Source organism: Tachyglossus aculeatus, chromosome 3 (assembly GCF_015852505.1).
Source record: "Tachyglossus aculeatus isolate mTacAcu1 chromosome 3, mTacAcu1.pri, whole genome shotgun sequence".
Classification (NCBI taxonomy): Eukaryota; Metazoa; Chordata; class Mammalia; order Monotremata; family Tachyglossidae; genus Tachyglossus; species Tachyglossus aculeatus.
The window spans coordinates 83777128-83800898 of NC_052068.1; the positions used below are offsets into that span (position 1 = coordinate 83777128).

The 23771-nt window shown below is 39.3% G+C and overlaps 1 protein-coding gene across 1 annotated transcript in view; it reads right to left on the reverse strand.

The window, feature by feature from the left end:
- The window catches only part of DCC (DCC netrin 1 receptor), a 1045544-nt gene that overhangs the window by 414576 nt on the left and 607197 nt on the right, over nucleotides 1-23771 (reverse strand). Inside the window, exons 6-7 of the mRNA XM_038743415.1 lie at nucleotides 9045-9199; nucleotides 6525-6645 (exon numbers count right to left, since the gene is read on the reverse strand). Of these exons, the coding sequence (XP_038599343.1) occupies nucleotides 6525-6645; nucleotides 9045-9199 (276 nt within the window). The remainder of the gene's footprint in view (nucleotides 1-6524; nucleotides 6646-9044; nucleotides 9200-23771) is intronic.

Genomic DNA, 23771 nt, shown 5'->3' on the forward strand with positions numbered 1-23771 from the left:
AACATATAAAGATGGTCCCTACCCAAAAGTGGGCTCACAGTCTAGATGGGGGAGACAGAGAACAAAACAAAACATATTAACAAAATAAAATAAACAGAATATGTACAAATAAAATAGAGTAATAAATATGTACAAATATATATATATATATATATACATATATATATATATATATATATATACATATGTACAGATGCTGTGGGGAGGGGAAGGATGTAAGGCGAGGGGAAGGGGGGGAGGAGGGGGAGAGAAAGGAGGGGGCTCAGTCTGAGAAGGCCTCCAGGAGGAGGTGAGCTCTCAGTAGGGCCTTGAAGGGAGGAAGAGAGCTAGCTTGGCGGATGTGTGGAGGGAGGGCATTCCAGGCCAGGGGGAATGGGCTAGAAACTAGGGCAGGAAACTAATGGGAATGAGCTCCTTATCTTCCCTCCCAAACCCTGTCCTCTCCCTGACTTTCCCATCACTGTAGACAGCACTCCCATCCTTCCTATCTCACAAGCCTGCAACCTTGGTGTCATCCTTGACTCCACTCTCAACTCTCTCATTCACCCCACACATCCAATCTGTCACCAAACCTGCCAGTATCACCTCCACAACATCGCCAAGATCCACCCTTTCCTCTCCATACAAACCACTACCTTGCTGGTTCAATCTCTCATCCTATCCTAACTGGATTACTGCATTGGCCTCCTTTCTGTTCTCCCATCCTCCTGTCTCTCCCCGTTTCAGTCTATACTTCACTCTGCCCAGATTATCTTTCTACATAAATGCTCTGAGCACGTCACTCCTGTCCTCAAAATCTCCAGTGGTTGCCTATCAACCTTCATATCAAGCAAAAATTCCTCACTCTCGCCTTCAAAGCTCTCCACCACCTCACCCCCTCCAACCTCACCTCCCTTCTCGCCTTCTACAGTGCAGCCCACACACTCCACTCTATTGCTAACCTCCTCACTGTGCCTCGTTCTCACCTGTCCCGCCGTCGACCCCTGGTCTACATCCTACTTCTGATCTGGAATGCCTTCCCTCCACATATCCACCAGACACAGATCTTTTCCTCTCTTCAAAGCCCTACTGAGAGCTCACCTCCTCCAGGAGGCCTTCCCAGGCTGAGCCCCCCCTTTTTCCTCTCCTCCTCCTCCTCCTCCCCTCCCTCTACCCTACCCCCCTCCCTTCCCCACAGCTCTTGTGTATATTTGTACATATTTATTACTCTATTTTATTAATAAATACAATTGAATGAATGAATGAATAACTCAGATAAGATAATTGCTCATATATTTACAGGTGATTGTATAAGACAGAATTCATCCAATTTTTCTGAAGATAGATAAATATCAAGTTAACTGCCACCATGGACTATGCTCCCCCAAATCCATCCACGAGACCAAAACTAGCTATCAATGAATACCTCCCTTAAGGTTCAATGGAGAAAAAACTTAAATAGGAGCAAGAGGATAGAACAGAGGAGTAGACAATCACTTAATCAATAAATCAATGGAATGTATGGTGCTTATGGTGGGCAGAGCACTGAATTAAGTTCTTGGGAGAATATAGTACAACAGTTAACTACAGCAGTGAGTGTGCTGTTTCCCTGGAGAAGGTCACAGTGAACCATCTTACCTTATTCCCAGCTGCTGCCCTGCTGAGGTGCTTAGGGCAGGAAACTAATGGGGGAAATTCAGATTGTAAGCTCGTTGTGGGCAGGGAATGTGTCAGTTTATTGTTATAGTGTACTCTCCCCAGTGCTTAGTACAGTGCTCTACACATAGTAAGTGCTCAATAAATACAATTGAATGAACTGAATCATCAGAGTACTACCCACCAAGAGCTTACAGTCAATAGGGGGAGACGGACATCAATACAAACAAATGATGGATTTTTACATACATTCTGTGGAGTTGAGGATTGGATGAATAAAGATAATAATTATGATATTTGTTAAGCACTTATTATGTGCCAGGCACTGTACTAAGCACTGGGGTAAATACAAGTAATTTGGGTTAGACACAGTCCCCGTTCCACTTGGGGCTCACAGTTTCAACCTCCATTTTAAAGATGAGGTAAGGGAGGCCCAGAGAAGTGAAGTGACTTGCCCATGGTCACACTACAGACAAGTGGCAGAAGTGGCAATGAAGAATAATTTAGCCTTACAAAGATAGTTAAGACTTAACTTCCCACAGTAAAGAAATGTTAATAAAACTTAATCAATCTACCAGTAACTAATACCAGATCAACAAGTAGCTCACTTTTGTTTTGGTTTACATTATTTTACATAGTCATTTTGATACTGTAGAAAATTTAATGCTAACAGATCTTAAAGTGTTAAGACTAACTGTGCAATTACACATTGTCTCCTACACTCTCTTTGAAGTTACTATTTAAAACCAACATTCAGTAAGACTGTACATAGTTAGTGGTATTTAATATACTCTTGGACAATTCTTTGCCTATAGACTTTTTACTGTTCTTCAGGCTTTACAGTTTTCCTTTCCAATGAATGACATATTAAAACAAAAGCCTGCAAAGCAGTCTATAGACCACTTTAACAACTTTTGTTCAAAGGTGGACTGAAATATTTTAACAAAATCTAGGTTGTACAACAACCCATTTTATAGGAAAACATGAATATTTTAGCAACACTCTTAATCTGTAATCCTTCCAAGGAGATTTGGGCAATCAATGAGTTCCTATTGTTCTTAGTATCCAGTGCATATCTAGCACCCATAATTAATTTACAATTTGGAAAACAAAGATAGCATAGTGTATATTTCACATACTGGGGATAATGTTTATTTTTGTGACAAAGTTGGGACCCAGATATATTAGCAATAACTGTGGTATTTGTTGAGCATTTACTATGTGCCAAGCACTGGGTTAGAGACAAGGTAATCATGTAGGGAGCAGTCTCTGCCTTATATGGGACTTATAGCCTAAGGGAGAAGAACAGGAATTTAACCCCCAATTTACAGGTAAGAAAACTGAGGCACAGGGTAGTTAAGTGAATTGCCCATGGTCTCACAGTAAGCAGGTAGTGGAGTCAGGATTAGAACCCAGATCCCCTGACACTTTCCACTAGCCCACGCTGATTCTCTATTCCTTCCTTATTTTCCACTCATTTTCCACATCAAACTCTGACTAGTCACAGAATTTCCTATTAAATCCACCCCAAATCTTGACAGCTTAACTGCTATGTCTCAGGTCGGATTTGGACAAAACACTTCTCAGAAGGGAGTCATAGGGGCCAAGTGTACTTGGCATAATGTAAATACCCAGTTACGCTGAATTATTCATGAAATCAGCATCATTCAAATTAATGATGAATTTAACTTATTCGTTGCCACTGTTCATGGCTTTTCACTCTTCAGGGGCCTCTCTTCTGAGAAACATTGTTTGACAACTTCTTGGCCCATCTGTTCTTATTATCACTCTATAGTTGAACTTTTCTTTATTTACTCCTCTGTGTGATAGTGCTCACAGGTCACAAATATTATCCATAAATTCGAAGTCGCAACACTATTGCAAATGAAAACAGTGGTGAAGACTTTCTCTTCCACAATGCAAGTGAAATGATTTCACTCGGGGCACTAGATGAATAAGCAAAGTTTTATTCTTCCTGAACATTTTCGGAAGAGATGGTAAATGTATTTACATCTTCTAGATTATAGTTGTTGTTCTTCTGCTGTTCTTTTCCCCTATATGACTAGGTACCAAAAAGGATGACTGTTTACAGAAGATGATAGTGAAACTTCAAAATGACCACCACGAGTAAATGCTGGAGGCAATAGGTCATTGTCCATGCTTCAGTAAGAAGCAGATTTTTTTGGTTGCTAGGGGTAACTCCCAGTCAGAACCCCATGGGCAGGCCAAAACTGAACAGCTGTGCAACGTAGAGCTCACACTGAGCTTGGAAATATATGGTAACCACTTATTGACAAAATTTAAACAGAGAGGCCTATGTATTTCCCACCATGCTCAGTCCCATTGCTTAATCTATATTTATAGTTTCCCTTTCTACCATCTGTGCATGCTGGCCTCCTCACCATCTCTGAGGAATTGGAGTGGCATTGTTTGAAGATCTGATTAAATAGCTAGGAAAAAGTAATCCATCATTTATAAGGGGGAATGTAGACAGTTACAATAGTGTCCTGCAGCTCTTTTGGATTTTGTCTTCATTTTCTTTTACTTTCATTCTAATCCAATGCCAAACAAAATAGACACTGACCAAGACAGCAAAATTTACTGAGAACACCTGAGCAAAAGGTGAAAGAGGAATGGATTTTTCAGCTTCCTTTAAGGCTAGTCTTTTTGATGGATTAAAATACATTAAAGCTTCAAATGGACCTGTATCTCCAGGCTCTCATATGCTTCAAAAAGACCCCAGCTACACGTAAGACACAGTCTTTCCCACATTACCTGTTTAACTGAGTATGTTCCACTGGTGAGAGTTACCATGGATGAGTTGGTCCTAGGAAAAAGTCTACCATGCTGATCCCACGTTCTCTTACCAGCAAGCTGACATGCACTAAATGTTTAGTGAACTCAAAAGCCATATTTTCATAGCTCTTCTCTTTGATTTTTCTTTTCTTTGTACAGTGAAGATAATACATTTAGTCAAAAATCATTATGTCCACATATCAAACACACACCTAATGGGAATTAATAACCATGAGAATACTGACTTGGCCTGTCCAATTTTCAGAATCTTATGTTCTTTCAGACCTGAATTTCATAAGAGAAGCAGTGTGGTATAATAGAAGGAGCACAGGCTTGGGAGTCAGAGGTTGTGGGTTCCAATCCTGGCTCCGCCACTGTCCAGCTGTGTGACTGTGGGCAAGTCACTTGATTTCTCTGTGCCTCAGTTACCTCATCTGTAAAATGGGGATTAAGACTTTGAGCCCCACTTGGGACAACCTGATTACCTTGAATCTACCTCAGCGCTAAGAACAATGCTCAGCACATAGTAAGCACTTAACAAATGCAATTATTATCATTATTATTACTGTTTTCAGTAGAGGTGCATGAAGAAAACCACATTTATAAGGATTATTATTTATGATTTCAGGCAAATCTTTACAGGTAACATTGCATCTTTGTGTCCAGCATATTTGTTTTCTGATGTAAAACAGGGTGCCATTCTTATTAAATGTATTCTGGCTACTTAAATAGTGTTTCTATGTGAACAAAACTGAGTCTGGTAAAAAGAAAAATAATTCAAACCTATTCAGATTTGTATACAAAGGGAAAATGCTTCTATTCATTTGGAAAATAATTCTCAATGTCCTTTGTTCCATACAAGATTCATTCCTTTTAACTTAGTTTTTCATAAACCACCATTCCCTAGTCATTTGTTTCCAAGGATTAGGTGATGGTGTAGGACAACTCTAATGTAGGAACAAAGGAGATAATAATAATAATGGCATTTATTAAGCACTTACTATGTGCAAAGCATTGTTCTAAGCACTGAGATGAAAGCTTCTGTTTAACTCTTAGTTTACTGAGAACACTTGGAAGGTACAGAAGAACAGTTCATTCTCATCCATTTTACCAAGAGGACACATCTCATCTCAACTAGGAAACTGGGAGACAATTTCTTGGAAAAAAATGTTTTCTCTGTGAATTCTTCAACTTATTTTGCCCTTGCAAAGGCAATTCTAATATTTTTATCAATTCCAGAAAATTTTATTTCGAAGTGAAGATTTTTAATACCTATTCATTTCTGACCTGCATGACCAGCTCTAAGAAAAAGAATTTCCCTCAAAATAATTATCCAGTGACCTGTAACCAGAACTTTGTTATCAGGTAGGGTACCAAAGACTGTGATATTCTGCATTTCCTTTTCCAACTGTAAAGTAACTGTATCAACTGTAAAGTTGGTGGGATGAGGATTTTTTCCACGGAAGCACAGTTCCTCTAGCATTCCCTCTCTTTTCATTTCCAGCCTCTTTCCCAAGTAGTTCCACCTGGAATTAAAGGAGGCACCTTCTGCTGAGTAGAATGGATCTGGAAGCTAGGGGAGTCAGCAGGAAAGGGAAGGAAAATCCATCTGGATGGCAATTCCATGGGAAATAAATTTTGGAAAATGCGTTCAGTGTTCTCCCTCTGTCTCATCCCCCTTTCTTCCTCTACTGGGTTTACTGCTGTATGGACACAAAGGGGTACATTAATGATCACTGGGTGGTAAGAACACGGGCCCCAAGTAAACCAGTGGGTATTGAGTAGAATACCATATGATATTACTATGGAAGGGATCTAGGGGAAGGGTAGAGTGGTGGTGAATTAGGCAGCTACTACTTAACCTTTCTCTTCCTCCCCGTCACCCACTCCTGAAAAGTGCATACTACCTGATAGGTTTCAGGAGAAATATCTAATTATTTAAGGGGAAGTATAGCCCTGCATCCAGTGTGCCACTTGGCTGCCCAACAATTTCAAAATGGCTAGAGGAAACACGAGGGAAACACTATATAAATTATTCCCTTGGGATGTTTACAGGATTCATTATATATAGGATAGTTAGTCTTGTGTCTTACCAGGTTCAGGGATGATTAACTGTGCACTAGTCTGTGCATTTCCAGCATCATTCTCCGCCATGCACTGATAGAAACCTTCATCTGATTTCACAACTCCCAAGATCCGTAAATTGCTGCCTCCCTAGGGAGATGAAAGAAATGTCAGAGAGTTTGTTAAAGCACAGCAGTCAATCGAGTCTACAGAGTTTCATCAATAGTTCCTTGTGAAATAAGAGCAGTTGGTTTAAAAGATCTCGGTTTGGCTCACTTATTCTAAATTTCCCTCAGTCTGTTATTCAGTCCCATTCATTCATTCCTCCTGTAGACTGTAAGCTCATTGTAGGCAGGGACTGTGTCCGTTTATTGTTATATTGTACTCTCCCAAGCACTTATTACAGTGTTCTGCACATAATAAGTGCTCAATAAATATGATTGAATGAATGAATATGCAATCTGCTAATTTATTTTGTATTAGTCTGGGGTAATCCTAGAATGAAATGCCCCCCCAAAACAATAAAAATGTATGCGCCACCCAGATGAAGTGTGGAACTTTTCTTGAGGGAGTGAGCACCAAACGTCAACAACAGTGTCAGGCTATTTATTCTTTGCTAATGATAGGGTATAAGTCAGTTTCAACATCTGCTTTCATCAGAGGAGAGAAAAAGACTGAAAGCAACATCCACTCCACTACTATATGCAAGGGGAACTCTTGAAATTGAAACATATCCATTCTCCTCAGTAAATGTTTTTCTTTGTTTTGTTTTTGCTTGTTTGTTTGTTTCTGGTAGGGGATTAATCCATTCCCATTTAATAAAGAAAACAGACTCATTTTCCCTTTTTCGCCCAAGGGGATCTTTTAGTAATTGGAAAAAAAATGAATTTTGCCATCAAATTATCTCAAACACTTGTCAGACAAATTCTCACATCCATTTGACTAGGCAATCTTTTTTTAACTAAGAATTATAAAAAGTATCAAGAGATTATGTTTAATTTTCACTAACTGGGTTTGTTTTAGTTATTAATATAACAATTACTTGTCTGCATTTCCCATGCTTAAGACATTCCAAATCTCTTGCACTGAAGTCATTAACAGAAAAATATTACCTCACTGGGAATATTTAATTGTTTTCAGCATCAGGTAGCCAATTCTCAGTTTATGTAAAGTTCTTACAAGGAGCTGGTTAATCTCTAATTGGCAATTCCCATAAAAGGTGCAATTTGTGTTAAATGCAATGCTCATGACATGTCATAATATATCACCTTTGCCAAAAAACTTCCAGGCATCTTAAACCATCGAAGGACATTGAGAACAATATATCTCAAAGATGTCTTGTAATGTATGGGAATAGGACTACCCACTTAATTTCCCTGTCACCACCAACAGAAACATTTAAATGGAGAGATTGCAATGAGCCATGCTGGGGAAAAGGTTATTCAAACAGTAAAGAAAATGAATGTTACATTTTTATCACATGTCCTTCAGGGCATCCAACATTTCCTTTAGATGCAAACAGCATACATTTTAATCACCTACAGCAGGTTTCAAATTGCCAAATGGCAGGTCATTTTTAATTCAGTTGTAATGCTAATAGTGAGGCACTTAAAGAAACGAATGGATTAGTGTATTATGCAAACTGTAAGTTCTCTTTTTTTTCCCCCTCAACATTCCCATCACATTTAAATAAAGCAATTTACAGTGGTGAGGACCAGCGAAGTAGGTGATAAATATAGGTAGGTTCTATTTTCACTCCTGTGGAAATCAGTTAACTCCCAAAGGAAAGGCAGTGAAAAAGACCTATAATTATAACATGGATAGCAAATAGATTGCTCTGATCTCAGGATTGAAGCTTGGAGCTGGAGAATTAATTTTAGCTCACCATGTATTCAATGAAAGACCCTAAGAAAGCAAAAGACCTTTCTGGGATTCACTCAATTTATTTGCAAATGGGATAACCAGTTAAACCTGTCTCAAAATGAATAAATGGAAAATGTTAATTTAATTGTAACCTCTTTGAGGGCAGGGGCCATGTCTTTTTCTTCTACTGAATATTCCCTAGTGCCTGGTACAGTACTCCACAGACAGGGTGTGCTCAAATATTATTGACATATATATGTTGAAAACACCATCAGCTGTTGAGGAAACTTTGAGATTTCAAGAGAAACATTTCCCTCCCCTCGACCAAATCCATGGAGCAATTAATATTAAAATCTGAGGTTTTATAAGATTAAGCCTCCAGTCACCTTGGCTGATAATTTTCCACTTTGAACTTTTTCAATGGAGGTTCAGAGTCAGTTTGCTACTGAATAAAGAATAAAATAATAGAATACAGACACTCTCAAATTGCCAGTTACTATCAGCAGGAAGTGAGTTGATTCACCTGATGTTAATTATACTTACTTCAGGAAAATAGCCTTCAACCACTTTGAAAATTATGAACAGATATTCTTGCTCCTTACACCTAACCAAGAAAATAATGCAATAACCACCACAGAATTAACAAAACAGGGAATCTAATTGGAAAAGAAAAGAAAAATAATTACCACTATCTGAAAATAATCGCTAGGAATGACCACATCTCCATTCTTCATCCAATTCACAGTAGGAAGAGGCTTGCCAGATACAGCACATTCAAACTCAATGTCCATGCTTTCATAGGCATACAGGTTTGAAGGGTGATTTAAAAACCATGGAGGAACTGCAAGAAAAGAAAAAGTGGGGATGTGAATGCAAATTTAGAATTCAAAATTTCAGAGGGCTGGGAAAACACTATACTGAAATGGAAAACATATTTGTAATTCAAATTATTCCCCAAACCCTTAGCTTATTAAACAGAAAGTGCTATAGAATACATTTATTTTGCCAAATGCAGTTAAACGGTCGCAGTTAATGGTGTTTTGCCATGAGGAAACATTGAAAACCCAATTTAGAAAAAATAATATATATAATAAGCATTCTGAGTACTCAAGTGCTTGCATAAAAGCGACCTGTACACTGATAAGTAGTTAGGGGTTTGAAAAGTATGTCAATTAATTAAATAAAATGAATCATATATGGGCTTGAGACATCCCAATAGAGAAGAGCTGTTAGTATTGCAGCATAAGTGGGTTCAATCAATAATATGGAAATTTGGCTGAGTTCGTTCCTTGGTTGAAAGTGGTCATGATGATAGGGAGTTGAAATTGACTGGCTTATCTTTAATGTGGACACATTCTTATTGTACTAGTAATTATCTATTGTCCTGTACTACTATAATATATTATTATTTCCCCAGTATGGTATGCAATATGCTACTTTAATTTAATTTCTTCATTACCATAATGTTAGTTGCACTACGATAGAAATTTGCAGTGCTGGAAAATTGCTAATATAATGCAAAATTACTAATGAATCTCCTATTCCCCACATAACCTCACGAGGAGTAAAAACAAACTTTAATGTTCAGTCCATCTTCTTCCACATGGAAACTTCCATTAACATAATTTGATTATTCACACAGCATAGGAAGCATTTAGATTCATTTTTATGTAACATCACTGATATTTCTTTTTATGCAGAATAGATGTTTTCAAAGAGCCATTTCAAAATCTTGCATTGTTTAAAACACCTTGTGGGTGTTAATATGAAACCACGGTATATATGAACTCTCATAAGAAGTTCCAAAATTGTAATTGTCTGGGTTGTCCTCCACAATCCTGTAGAGCAAATATTTCAACTAATTTCATAATGACTTTTGAATTTCTCATAGATCATTCCTTCGAAAAGGTTTTTAGAGTCAAAAACTACTCCACATGGGCAGCAAATGTCTGTGCAGTGATCAAAGCCACACATGCAGCAGGAAATCAAAGAAGGGAAAAGTGATTTGTCTTGAGGATACTGTGAATGACCAGGTTTGCTCTTTTCTTCAAATGAAGAGGGAAACTTTTGTATTTACTGTTAATTCTGTTTTAGACTACTCTTTAATTTTGTTACTTCCATGGACAAATTTCCATGTGGAGAAGATAAAGTAAAAGGTTAGAAGAAATCATGAAGGTTGAATTCCATCATAAGAAATGAAAAACTTGGGAAATTGCCATAAAACCTATGTCAAATCAATGATGCATCTAGTGCAATACTTTGTCATCTCTGAGTAACAGTGGTACTCAGAGCAACAGTGTGATGGTTTCCCTCCTAGACATTAGTCCTATTAGGATACGGTTTTACCATCTAGCATTCCTAATTTTTCCTTTCACATCTTGAACCTCATTAGGAACTTTATGCCCATGCATTCTTTCACCTTTTTCTTTATCTTTTCCACATGGAAATTTATCCATGGAAGTAACAAAATTACATAGTAATATAAAACAGAATTAACAGTAAATACAAAAGTTTCCCTCCATTTGAAGAAAGGCTTTCTTTATTTTGTGCATATTAACCAAGAGTAATTGAATATCACTCATGTCCTATTTTACAATTCAATGAATTCCCCCCTCAGCCCCACAGCACTTATCAGTAATGTATTTATTTATATTAATACCTGTCTCTCCCTCTAGGCTGCAAACTCACTGGAGACAGGGAATTTGTCTGCTATGTTGTTAATTAATTAATGGTGGTGTTTGTTACTGCTTACTATTTGCAAAGCACTGTTCTAAATGCTGGGGCGGGGGGATACAAGGTGATCAGGTTGTCCCCCATGGGGCTCACAGTCCTAATCCCCATTTTACAGATGAGGTAACTGAGACACAGAGAAGTTAAGTGGCTTGTCCAAGGTCACACAGCTGACAAGTGGTGGAGCTGGGATTAGAACCCGCAACCTCTGACTCCGAAGCCCGTGCTCTTTCCACTAAGCCATGCTGCTTGATATATTCACTATATATATATGAAAGATTAGGATGGACATTAAGGGAGACAATCATCACATCATTTCTTTAAGTACCCTGTTACCATTGTGATGGATAATACTGAGCTGGATGGATCATTGATCTGATCCAATAAATGGCATGTCTTATGCTCTGATTGTCATATACAAAGGCAAATTTGCTTTTTATATTCTATGACTTTCTTGATAACGTGCAGCATTCCACTGGGATTTTGGCTACCCTAACAGTGTACGATATACATACACATTCTATAGCATACAATATATGATCGTGAGAAACAAAGAATGCCAAAATTTCTTCCCAAAGCATTGTCTAAAAGAAGCTCTGGGCACATCCTTAAGTAGTTGTATTGTTAACTAATTTTCCCCAAATATATTGCTTCATACTTGCCCTCACTAAAGTGGTTCAGCCACTCATTCAAGGCATTTAATTTCTGTTTTCACAGCTTTAAAACAGGCATAAAATTAATAATGAGGTTGAAACAATTCATACAGGAGCCACCAGGTAAGTACAACAGGGAGGGTTTTTACTTCTACTATCTGACTGTAAGCATCAAAAGTATTGAGGAGGAGAGATAAAAGTGTAGAGTTGTAGTTTTCACAAAACCTAGTGCTCCAACTAAAAATAACTTCTGGAAGGTAGGAGAATCATCATGGACTAGTACACAGATCATAGTTCTGGGAGTCAGAAGGACCTGGGTTCTAATACCAGTTCTGCCATTTACCTGGTGTGTGACCACGGCTATGTCACTTAACCTCTCTGTGCCTCAGTAACCTCAACTGTAAAATGAAGATTTGGACTGTGAGCCCCATGTGGGACATGGACTGTGTCCAATCTGATTAGCTTGTATCTATCCCCAGCACTTAGTTCAGTGCCTGGAACTTAGAAGTGCTTAGCAAATACCATAAACTAAAACCAAAACCAAACAAGATTAGAGTAAAAAGATAAAGTTTAATCAATCAATCAATGATATTTATTGAGCTTTTACTATGTGAAAACCACTGTACTAAGTGCTTGGGAGAGTACAACAGAGTAGGCAGACATGTTTCCTGCCCACTCAGAACTACAGAGTAGATTACATTCCACCTACTGCACACAATTTTGCACCCTCTGCTATAGCTTGGTCAGCATGGCCTAATGGAAAAACATGTGCCTAGGAATCAAAGGTTATCTCGGTTTTAATCCTGGCTGTGACACTTACCTGCTGTGTGAACATGGGTAAGTCACTCGACTTATCTGAGTCTCAGTCCCCACTACTACAGAATGGGGATTTAATACCTGTTCTCTCCACTACTAAGAATGCGAACCTAATGTTGGACCTGGTTACCTTGTATCTACCCCAGCACTTAGTACAGTGGTTGGCACTTAGTACAGTTGCTTGGCACTTAGTAAGCAGCATGGCCCAATGGAAAGAGCACGGGTTTGGGAATCAGAGGTCATGGGTTCTAATCCCAGCTCTGCCACTTATCGGCTGTGTGACTTTGGGCAAGTCACTTAACTTCTCTGTACCAGCTCATTACAGTCTGCCCACAAATCCATAGTGAACCCAGGGATAGAAATATGCCTTTTGGAAATACACTCATATATGTATTATAAATACACATAAATTTTTTCCAAGGGAAAATACAGAGATTCAGAAGTAATCCTATGTAAAGAGCTGCCAAGCTTGAATTGCATCATAAAACAGACATGGAGGATTGAAGTGAAATTAATTCACCTCTTCTTTTTACACCTAACAAATACCCTCATTATTATTATTATTGTTGGTTGCTACTGGTAGAGTACTGGAAACTCTCCAGGTGTGACCCTGAGAGGGGCCATAGAAGCTAGCAGGGAATAAATAGTAATAATCATAATAAGAATAATAATTGCATATCATTTATTATGTGCCAAGCACTATTCCAAGAACTAAACTAGACACAAGTCAATTAGGTCGGAAACGGTCCCTGACCCACATGAGGCTCACGGTATAGACAGGAGGGAGAACCGGTATTTCATCCCCATTTTACAGTTGAGGAAATTGAGGCCTAGAAAAGTTAAGTGACTTGCCCAAGGTCACACAACAGACAAGTGGTGGAAGTGGGATTAGAACCCGGGCCCTCTGACTCCCAGGTTCCTTCCCTTAGGCCACACTGCTTCCCAGAGATACCTCTTTAACAGTTCCCTGATAGAATTTTTAAAAAGCCATGCAGTATCTTAAGGTGCCAGTGAACAAGATAAATCATACTTTTAAGCATTTGAAATGAATAGCAATTGAATGAAGAGTAAAATTCATGAGAGTAAGATAAATTAGAAAACAACGCTACAGCTAAGTTGATGCCATTGTAGCTTTTAAACTGTACAACACCTTGGGTGCTCCAAGGAAGGTGTGCTCTTTAGAGAATATCTAGGACTTGAGGCAACTCTTTATTACTTAATTGTTGGAAGAGGTAATTATTTTCAGGCTCATTACTCTCCTCTTTAGCCTTGCTGTCTGGAGCAATTGACCACCACCAAATGCTTAAAGTTAATTTGTTGCCAGTTTTTGCTTAGTATATATTAGATGCAAACTGACATTTTCAATTGGGAACATTGCAGTTGGGCAAACAGATAATTAAAGCAATAAGAAAAGCCATATAGTGCATGATCATATCCAAATAATTATGAAGCTTACCATCGGGTTTAAGATATGGGCTCAAATAGTACCTGACACCTAAAGAACCATTATGCCAGGCTTCGTTGTCAGGTACAGCTATGTGTTAAAGTCTAAATCTTCTTATCCATTTTGCAGATTAGAGAGTTTTGCTCCTAAAGACAGATGTGCTGCCTACCTAATTCCTATTACTTGGACCTTTTCCACTCTTTCATCCCATATATATATATATATATATATAGGGTGTATATATATGTGTATATATACATATATATATACGCCAGTTCCTATAAGTTGGCAATATTTATATTTAGAATATAATATATATGTATTCTAAATATAAATATTCCCAGCTTATAGGAACTGGAGTCAGCTTGCCATTTCCCCGCTCCACCTGGAAAGAGCAGGGTGGATGATCAAACCCCACCTACTACACATATGATCTGTTCAGCATGGTGACAGTTGGTAGATAGAACATGAAGCAATGCTGGCAATTTTCAACATGCACAGTATGGTTTCTCCAACTTATCCATCAGAGTAGGAATTGTGAAACAGAGTAAATCTTCTCTAATAATAATGGCATTTATTAAGAGCTTACTAAGTGCAAAGCACTGTTCTAAGTGCTGGGGAGGTTACAAAGTGATCAGGTTGTCCCACAGGGGGCTCACAGTCTTAATCCCCATTTTCCAGATGAGTAACTGAGGCACAGAGAAGTTAAGTGACTTGCCCAAAGTCACAAAGCTGACAGTTGGCGGAGCTGGGATTTAAACCCATGGCCTCTAACTCCAAAGCCCGTGCTCTTTCCACTGAGCCACGCTGCTTCTCTACCCTGTACCTATCTGTCACCTCTATTTTGGAGGGATACTTCAGTGTGCTTTAGAACAGCTGTACACTGTAGCCAGCTAACCCACGCCATTCACAGAAAATTATTGTTGTCTTCAGAATGTTTGGGGATACAGCTCCCAGGAGAACTGAACTTCCATATGATAATAATAATAATAATGGCATTTATTAAGCGCTTACTATGTGCAAAGCACTGTTCTAAGCCGTATGTACATCATATATGAGTCTCTCTCGAAGAGGCAGGCTTAGTGGATAGAGGAGGGGCCTGGGAATCAGAAGGTCGTGAGTTCTAATCTAGGTTCCACCAGTTCTCTGCTGTCTGTGACCTTGGGAAAGTCACTTCACTTCTCTAGATTTCAGTTACCTCATCTGTAAATTGGGTATTGAAACTGTGAGCCCAAAGTGGGACAGGGACTGTGTCCAACCCAATTTACTTGTATACAACCGAGCATTTAGTACAGTGCCTGGCACATTGTAAGTGCTTAACAAATACCATTATTCTTATTATCAATTTTGTAGCTAATGAAGGCTCCTTCTACCTATTTTCCAGTTGTCCCTACTCATCTAAGCACTCAACAGTCTCAATAAATCCAGGCAGCTCCTACAATGACCTGATACATTATGTTCGAAATGAGCTTAGAGGAACAGGAAGTTGGAGAAAAGGGAGCGGGTGTAAAGCAAATGGCCATTTTCACCACATATCCTAGCACAAATGGGTAAAAATTCAATTGCAAACAGAACTTTGACTTGTAAATTCCCCATTGTGACCAAAATCAATGTTCTGGCATGGTCTGTCATAATGTTTTCAGAAATCTTTCAAGATATTTATAGGTCATTCATACTTATCTCCTGGCTGCACATTTATCCACATATTTAATGCATGGGCCAAATCTCTACTGTATCTCATATATATGAAAATCAGAAAACGTTCCTCCATTTCTGATGCTGCCAGTCAATGATGGAATTCTGTAAATACATGGAATTTATGCATGTGCGTGGGAGGGACAGAAGGACTGTGCACGTGTCTCCTTTGGGTGCAAGGATTACACTATGGATTGTGAAGTTTCTATGCAATGTGTGAGAGCACAACAAATAAAACCCATAATGATCTACAATTACATCCTCCTTGTGTGTTTGTAAAGATTATCCCTTTCTGCATCATTGTATGTTAACCCACAAGGTTTGGAATCATTATCATTTCTTTCTCTGGTTGCTATGATTCTCCTGTTTTAGCATAGAGGTATTCACCAGGCTGATGCATCTTCGTGCTGGAAGCAAGCTGAAACTGACAAACTCAACTCTTATATAAGGAGGAATTGAATTGGGATGCCAGGATTGGGGAAGGGTAGTGTCTTTGTGTGTTGGAGAAGTATTCTCCAATCCCCTGCTACCTGCTGTCTTCTGTCACCAGTAAGTCACCAATACTCAGACTGTGAGTCCCATGTGGGACAGGGCCTGTGTCTAACCTAATTAACCTGTATGTACCCCAGTGCTTAGAACCATGTTTGATACATGGTAAGCACTTAACAAATATCATAAACAACAACAAAATCAGTAGCCTCGGTTTTATCCCTTGTTCATTTGGACAGGATATGCTAGTGGGCAGAATTCAGGGATGGCATTCAGTGTTATGTTGCCAGTGGAAATCTATAGCCCTGTGTGTGTTTGTCAGTTGTGGGCTGATCCAAACCTGGCCAAAGGTTTCCATGACTGATCCATGACTTTGGTCTTCTGAAGCAGCATGGCGTAGTGGACATAGCACAGATTTCAGAGTCAGAAAGTCATGGGTTCTAATCCTGACTCCACCACTTTGCTGAGTGACCTTGGGCACGTCATTTAACTCCTCTGTGCCTCAGATACCTCATCTGTAAAGTGGGGATTGAGAGTGTAAGTCCCATGGGGGACAGAAACTGTGTCCAACCCAATTTGCTTGTATACACCCGAGTGCTTAATACAGTGCCTGGCACGTAGTAAGTGCTTAACAAAGGCCATACTCAGCAAAACAATTTACAATCATCTGCATGTCTTGTGTTTGTGATCCCAAAGCACAGACAGACCTAAGTGTATATCCACTCCTTTATACAGTTAAAGTCTTTCGTTAGTGCTTCAAGAACTTTCATTAATCCCCCCAGCCTGTTGCACTGAAAGAGTTTCCCAGAAGGTTCAGGCCATAGTCTGACTCCAGCTTCCAGACTCCTTATTCGTTCACTCATTCATTCGTTCAATCATATGTACTGAGTACTTACTGTGTGCAGAGCATGGTACTAAGTGCTTGGGAGAGTACAGTATAACAATAAACAGGCACATTCCCAGCCCACAACAAGCTTACAGTCTAAATAGAGACAGACATTAATATAAATTACAGAGAGGTACATAAGTTCTGTGGGGCTGGGGGGGGGTGGGCAGATAATAAAGGGAGTAAGTCAGGGTGGCCCTCTCAGGGTCACACCTGAGGGGTTTTCAGGACCCTACCTGTCTCGACTGTGGGAGGGAGAGTGTCCATTCCATTCTTAGCAAGCTAGGAATGGACAGTGGCTAGCAAGTGGAAGGCATTATGCTACAAGTCAAAACTCCCCAGTGCAGAACAGCAGTGGCATGGGAGAGACTCAAGGGCAGAGACTCGAGGGCCGAGTCTCAAGCTGACTACGCGAAGGGAGGCAATGGTAAACCACTTCTGTATTTTTACCAAGAAACACTACCAGAACCATAGCAGATGGAGGTGGGGAGTTCTGGGAGCGGTGTCGCTATGGGTCGGAGGAGACTCGACAGCATAAGACAAGACAAGTCAGGGTGATGCAGGAGTGGGAGAAAAGGAAAGGAAGGCTTAGACAGGAAAGACCTCTTGGAGGGGATGTGCCTTCAATAAGTCTTTGAAGGGGGAGAGAGTATTATCTTCATATCCTGCTGTATATGAGGTAGGAGAGAGTTCGAGGCTAGAGGCAGGATGTGGGTGACAGGTCAGCAGTAGTTAGATGAGATTGAGGTACAGTGAGAAGGTTAGCATTTGAGGAGCAAAATGTGCAGGCTGGGTTGTAGTTCGAGAGTAGCGAGGTGAGGTAGGAGAGCACAACCTGATCTAATGCTTTAAAGCCAATGGTGAGGAGGTGCCATCTTTTTGCAATTTTGTTGAAACACCTGCATGACTACACAAAATAGGTTGAACAAGACAGCCTAGTGTGTGGCTTTTACTCCATTACTAATGAGAAAAGATTAGACAAAGTCCTTACAACTCTGAGGCAGCCAGGGGTATCACTGTGCAATAATCTCAATCTGCTTCTCAGACAGCCAACATCATTAATATTTGCCCAAGCCCGATATGATGGTATCAAATACTTTTTTTAAGGTTGGTAAACACCTTATATAAATTTAAACGTCTGCTCTCTGGGAAGTTGAACCTGAACCGTCTGGGCTATTCAATTTTCATTCCAAAATAAGGAAAAAACCCTAAAGGACATAAAATTTCTCAGTAATGAAAAAAATCATGCTTTGGAATATTTTAATCTCCATCATTACTACACTGAAGCTAGGTGAAGAAGACTCTTGGTAGGTGAAAACTAAGGAAATCTTAGGGAGAATTTTGAAAATCATTGATGAAATGAGGCTTCTATTGGTACATGTAATGGTAAAGATGGAGTAAATTAGCTCCATGACTCAGTCATGGACTCAGACATCCTGCACTATTTGGAGAGCCTTCTACAGATCTGATTGCTCAAGGACATATGGAATCTAAAAACTGATATCAAAATATGATCTCATCCTCTGGGAAACTCAACTCAATACCCTGGGAAGTTGATTGGATAATAGTAAGGATGACTTTTGCTCAAAGTCCAAAAATGTGTGTAACCTGCTTGTGTACTTATGTGAAAAACGGTCTTGGAAAGCAGGGTTGGTGGTCTGAAATCTATAATTCTGTCTGAGACCTTCTGGGTTACTAGCTTGTCATTTTTCATTTATGTTCAGAGCTTTGTAGAACTTATGTCACCATGCATCTTGGCACCAGAGTTTTCACTGGTTGCTTTTTACCATATCTTCATCTGAACAGGTAAAGAAAATAGTAATCATCTCTCTCTGAAAGGGTTTTGGAGCTGTCAACACCCTTGCCCACCTTAGGCAGCAAAATAGCCCACGCAGTTCAGTGGTTGCAGTTTACCCAAGGTCCCTGCTATGTGAGATAATTTCTGAAAACAGGTCCTTGGCAGCAAATGCAGCATAGGAGTTAAATGCTAAAGCAGACCAAAGCATAAATGTAGGGCAAGAATAGAAGATAGTTTGTATGTTAATTGCCTACCTGAGGGTCCAAACAGGGCATGTTTGAAGGTGAAAGGGGAAGGAATAATATGAATGCTAGGCCCAATTTGAAAGCATAAACAGCAGAACTTTGTTTCTTTGTATTGCAATAGTTTTTTCCCATCTTGGATGGCAATTTCAAATGTTGTTCCATGGCAAACTGTATAAAACTTGGGAAAGCATCAGGCTAATTGATTAATGAAATATACTATTAGTTTAGGTTGGAAACATGCTTTGAAGAAGAAAGTGATAATCAGTCAGATTTATTGACCACTTACTGGATGCAGAGCTTGAGAGAGTACAATATAACAGAGTTGGTACACAGGTTCCCTGTCCACAACAAGCTTACAGCCTCAGGTAAGAAGCAGATAGAAACTTTCCTGAGGATGTTTGACTTCCTTTGCTTTCTTTCTCACTAGCAAGCTAGTGTAGACAGAGGTTGTTAACTAAACCCTTTCCTGTCCCACTTTCTCTTCATTGGCTTACTCTCTCACCCAGAGCTTTTGAGAAAAAGAAAACTAAGAGGAATTTGCTTAGAACAACTCAGACCTGGCACATTCTTCCAATTTCTTCAATTCCAAGTGTTATACTAAAGAAGAATGCTTTACATCTTAATTTTAAATGGGATTCAGAATTGAAAGAGCCCTTTCTGAATGGACCTACAATATATCTGCCCACAAGAATATCAGACAATGCGCCTTATGAAATATTTTAAAAGAGACCAACAAATAGGGCTTCCCACTCTGTCTCAGAGAGGCTTGTACTTGCTGCAGATAATGTCAGAGAAGCTCTGTAATGATCCTGAGAAGGGGGTCTCAGACACTAAGAGAACACATGCAAGAGGGAACAGCTTGTTGTGAAAGCTCTGTGTTTGGCTGACCTCATCATTTCTTAGAGATTCTTTTCCAGATGTGACAGCTGATCCAGAGACAGTGAGAAACAATTTCATCTCATAGAAATGTCAGCTTCCTAATGCAAAATGTCCTTTCTTTCAATTTTTGAATAAGAAATGTGTTTCTACTGACCCAGAGAAAAGGCCTGCTGTCATTAAATGCCCAACCCCTGTCAACAGCCCGAATGAGAAGATGCCTGAACCTTTGTAGTTAGAAAGCGTGTCACAAAATATCTTTAGTTAAGTATTATTCTTTGTGTCTTTAAATGCCAACTTGTACCCCATTCTGAAATAAAGACTTCTTTTTCTTGTAGTTTTTTCTATGTAAAGAGGCTTTTTTGGTCAAGCGTTGTAAAGGTAGGGACGTGTATTTAAAGGAACTACAGTGAAGCAGCACAATGGGGAAGCTTCCAAGTTTTCTATTTCCACCCTGAAGATGAAAGCTGCAGAATATTCTGACTCTGTCCTAGGCATACTGGCTATTACCTAACAACCCAAAGAACAATGTTGCCCTGAGGTCTACTCCCCACTTGTGCTGACTGAAATTTAAGAGTTTGGCTCAGTTTCCTTTGCCTCAATATGTCAAAGAGCCAGGAACTTCCTTGAAGTGAGAGAAACATTCTCATTCAACTTCATCTCCTCTGACCTCTTTCTTCTCTCTCACTTTCCATTTTTCACCTCCTTCCCATAATCTCCGATTCATCCTGAACCTTGATGTTTTCCTTTGCCTCCTGTACGTTTCAGGTTCATATCTATATCCATGATATCCTGCAGTCCTTGACTTCGTTCATCTGAAATCTACTTCTGGGCCTCCTAGCTTCTCTTACAGAAAATGGTATAACCCTTTTCTAAATTTGATCCAAAGCGCACACTTCTGTGACTAAAAGCTGCAAAACCGAGGCACAAGCTTTGAGTTGCTGTCTTTCCCTTCAGATGTGCTTGAATTTACCAACCTTGTAGATGGCTGTATTTCTTCCGAGATAGGTAAGATGACATATCATATCATATATATGAACACTTGTTCTTTCAGAAATTTTTTTTTTCTATCTTGGTGACTGATTCCAGAAGTCACAGGGCATATATGCAATGTTGTACAACAGTAGAAGATAAGCTAATTTAGGTTTTACTTGGTCCTACATCACCTCATTATTAATGGGTGTATTTGGGAGGCATGGAAATACTTGCTAATAGTAATACCATTGCTTTCTAACTGTTGACAAATAATTTCAGAGTTCTTGTGGCAGAGTTCTTCTTGTAGAAACAGTGTGGCCTAGTGGATAAAGCATGATCCTGGGAGTCAGAGGATCTGGGTTCTAATCAGCTCTTCCACTTGCCTCATATGTGATCTTGGGCAAATCACTTAACTTCTCTGTGTCTCAGTTTTCTCAACTGTAAAATGGGAATTCAATATCTGTTCACCCTCCTAGTTAGACTGTGAGCCCCATGCTGGACTGGGACTGAATCTGGCCTGTTTAACTACTATCTTCCCCAGCACTTAATCCCCTCTGTTTTACTACTACATCCCTGCTTCCCTATTTGTTCTGCTCAAGCTAACTTCTCACTGAATCATTTTCTCAACTCTTCCACTGTTGACTTTTGGGTCATTCATTCTCCACTGTCTAGAATGTCTTCCTTCTTCATAAGGGACAAGCCACAACTCTCTCCTAATCGTCTCTGAAATCACATCTCCTCCAGAAGCCTTCAATGTAATCTCCCTAGTTAGTATCTCCCATTACCACTTTAGCATTTATACTCCCTTCTAGATTGTAAATTCCTTGAGAACAGGGAGCATGCCTAAATATTCTATTGTACTCTCCAAGTACTTAATGCTGGGCTTTGAATAAAGAACCTTCTCAGTAAATACCACTGATTGATTGTTGTTTACTCACAACCCATGAAGTATACCATATTACTTCCTCCTACCTGTAATTTATGTAAGTGTCTGTCCTTCTATATTTTAAACTCAGGGCAGGGATTATGTTTACTAATTTTAGTGTGGTTTCCCAAGTCTCCCCCTCTAGACTGTAAACTCATTATGCACAGAAAATGTATCTGCTAACTTCTGTTGTATTGTACTCTCCCAAGTTCTTAGTACAGTGTTCTGCACATAGTAAACATTCAAAAAGTATGATTGATTGATAAATGCAAATGACTGGCTAATAATTAGACCTGGTACAACAAATATGGAATCATGTCTTTGGTGGAATAGAGAGAAGGTAATTAGACTTTTTGATAAGTATTAATTAGATGAAAGGAGGGAGAATTGATAAAGTGATTATGGTTGAGAAATTAGCTGCAGCTAATAAAGGGGAAAAAATGACTCCCCTCCTCCCTGTTCTTACTTTTACACATAAACACATATACATTTGCTTAAAGACTTGGGAGGAGAGAGGACAGGGTATTGTTTGTATGTGGATGTATGGGTGTATATATATATATATATATATATATATCCTACTTATTAGAAGATGTCACTGATGCATCCAAACATGCAAATGGGACGAAAAAGTCCTATAAAGAATTAACTCACCCTTCCACAACATTTACTAGAGCCCTTATTTTCTGGGTTTGTCCTATTATAGTCCTGTTTCTGTTTTCGTCAGGGCAAACCTCACCTGATTTTCACTCTTTCTGGCTGCCTGATTCAGCAGTCTCGAAAAAACCTACTTCTATGACACATTGTTTGAGAGTGTGCCTTACCACATGTCACATACAACCCAGGATGATAGATGCATAGTCTTTAAAACACACATCTACACACTCAGCAGGCTGTTTAAGCTCATTGTGGACTGATTAACTGAAAGAAGAAATAAAGTGCCCTGGGACCCAATGATTATTCCATTGAGTTAAAATATATTTTCCTCTTTCCTTTTAAAACTCTAATGTCCCTGCCGCCTCAAAAATTCATATCACCTTTCACTGTGGACCAATCTTTATCTGCCTTGGAAGTAGACAGGTCTCAGTTGTACATCAGTTAGAAGGCATTACATTAAAGAACTCATTTCCAAGTCCCACAAGCCTGGTTCTCAGACAGAAATAGTCAAGTGTTCTCTATTGCTAGCTTTGAACACTGGGAAACTACATTTCCCATTTCAGTTTTTGCTGTCTCAAGTTTGCCTACTCCACACACAATTAAAGAGTAGATAGGAGGCTAGGGACACATGCTGAATACCAGCTTCTGGATGAACTGCCATTCTAAATGATTCAGAAGGCAAGGCTTAAAAGAATAAAAGTGCTATGTCTTGAGTAAGTTAAACTATCCTCAAAAGCACTGTCAGGCTAACCTGATAGTAACCTGCAATGTTTTTTTAAAAAACTAATCATAAATTGTGTAGGCAATGTATATATTCCTGACCTATTTAGGAGAAGAAATTTATATTATTTTCAATAATTTATACCCTGATTGGTATAAGAAATATTCTACACTTTTATGGTATTTGTTAAGTGCTTACTATGTATCTACTAAACACCAAGGTAGATACAAGCTAATCAGGATGGAAACTGTCCCTGTCCCATCTAATAATAATAATGATGGCATTTATTAAGCGCTTACTATGTGCAAAGCACTGTTCTAAGCGCTGGGGAGGTTAAAAGGTGATCAGGTTTTTGCACGGGGGGCTCACAGTCTTCATCCCCATTTTACAGATGAGGTAACTGAGGCACAGAGAAGTTAAGTGACTTGCCCAAAGTCACACAGCTGACTATTGGCGGACCCATATGAGGCTCACTGTGCTAATCCCCATTTTACACATGAGGT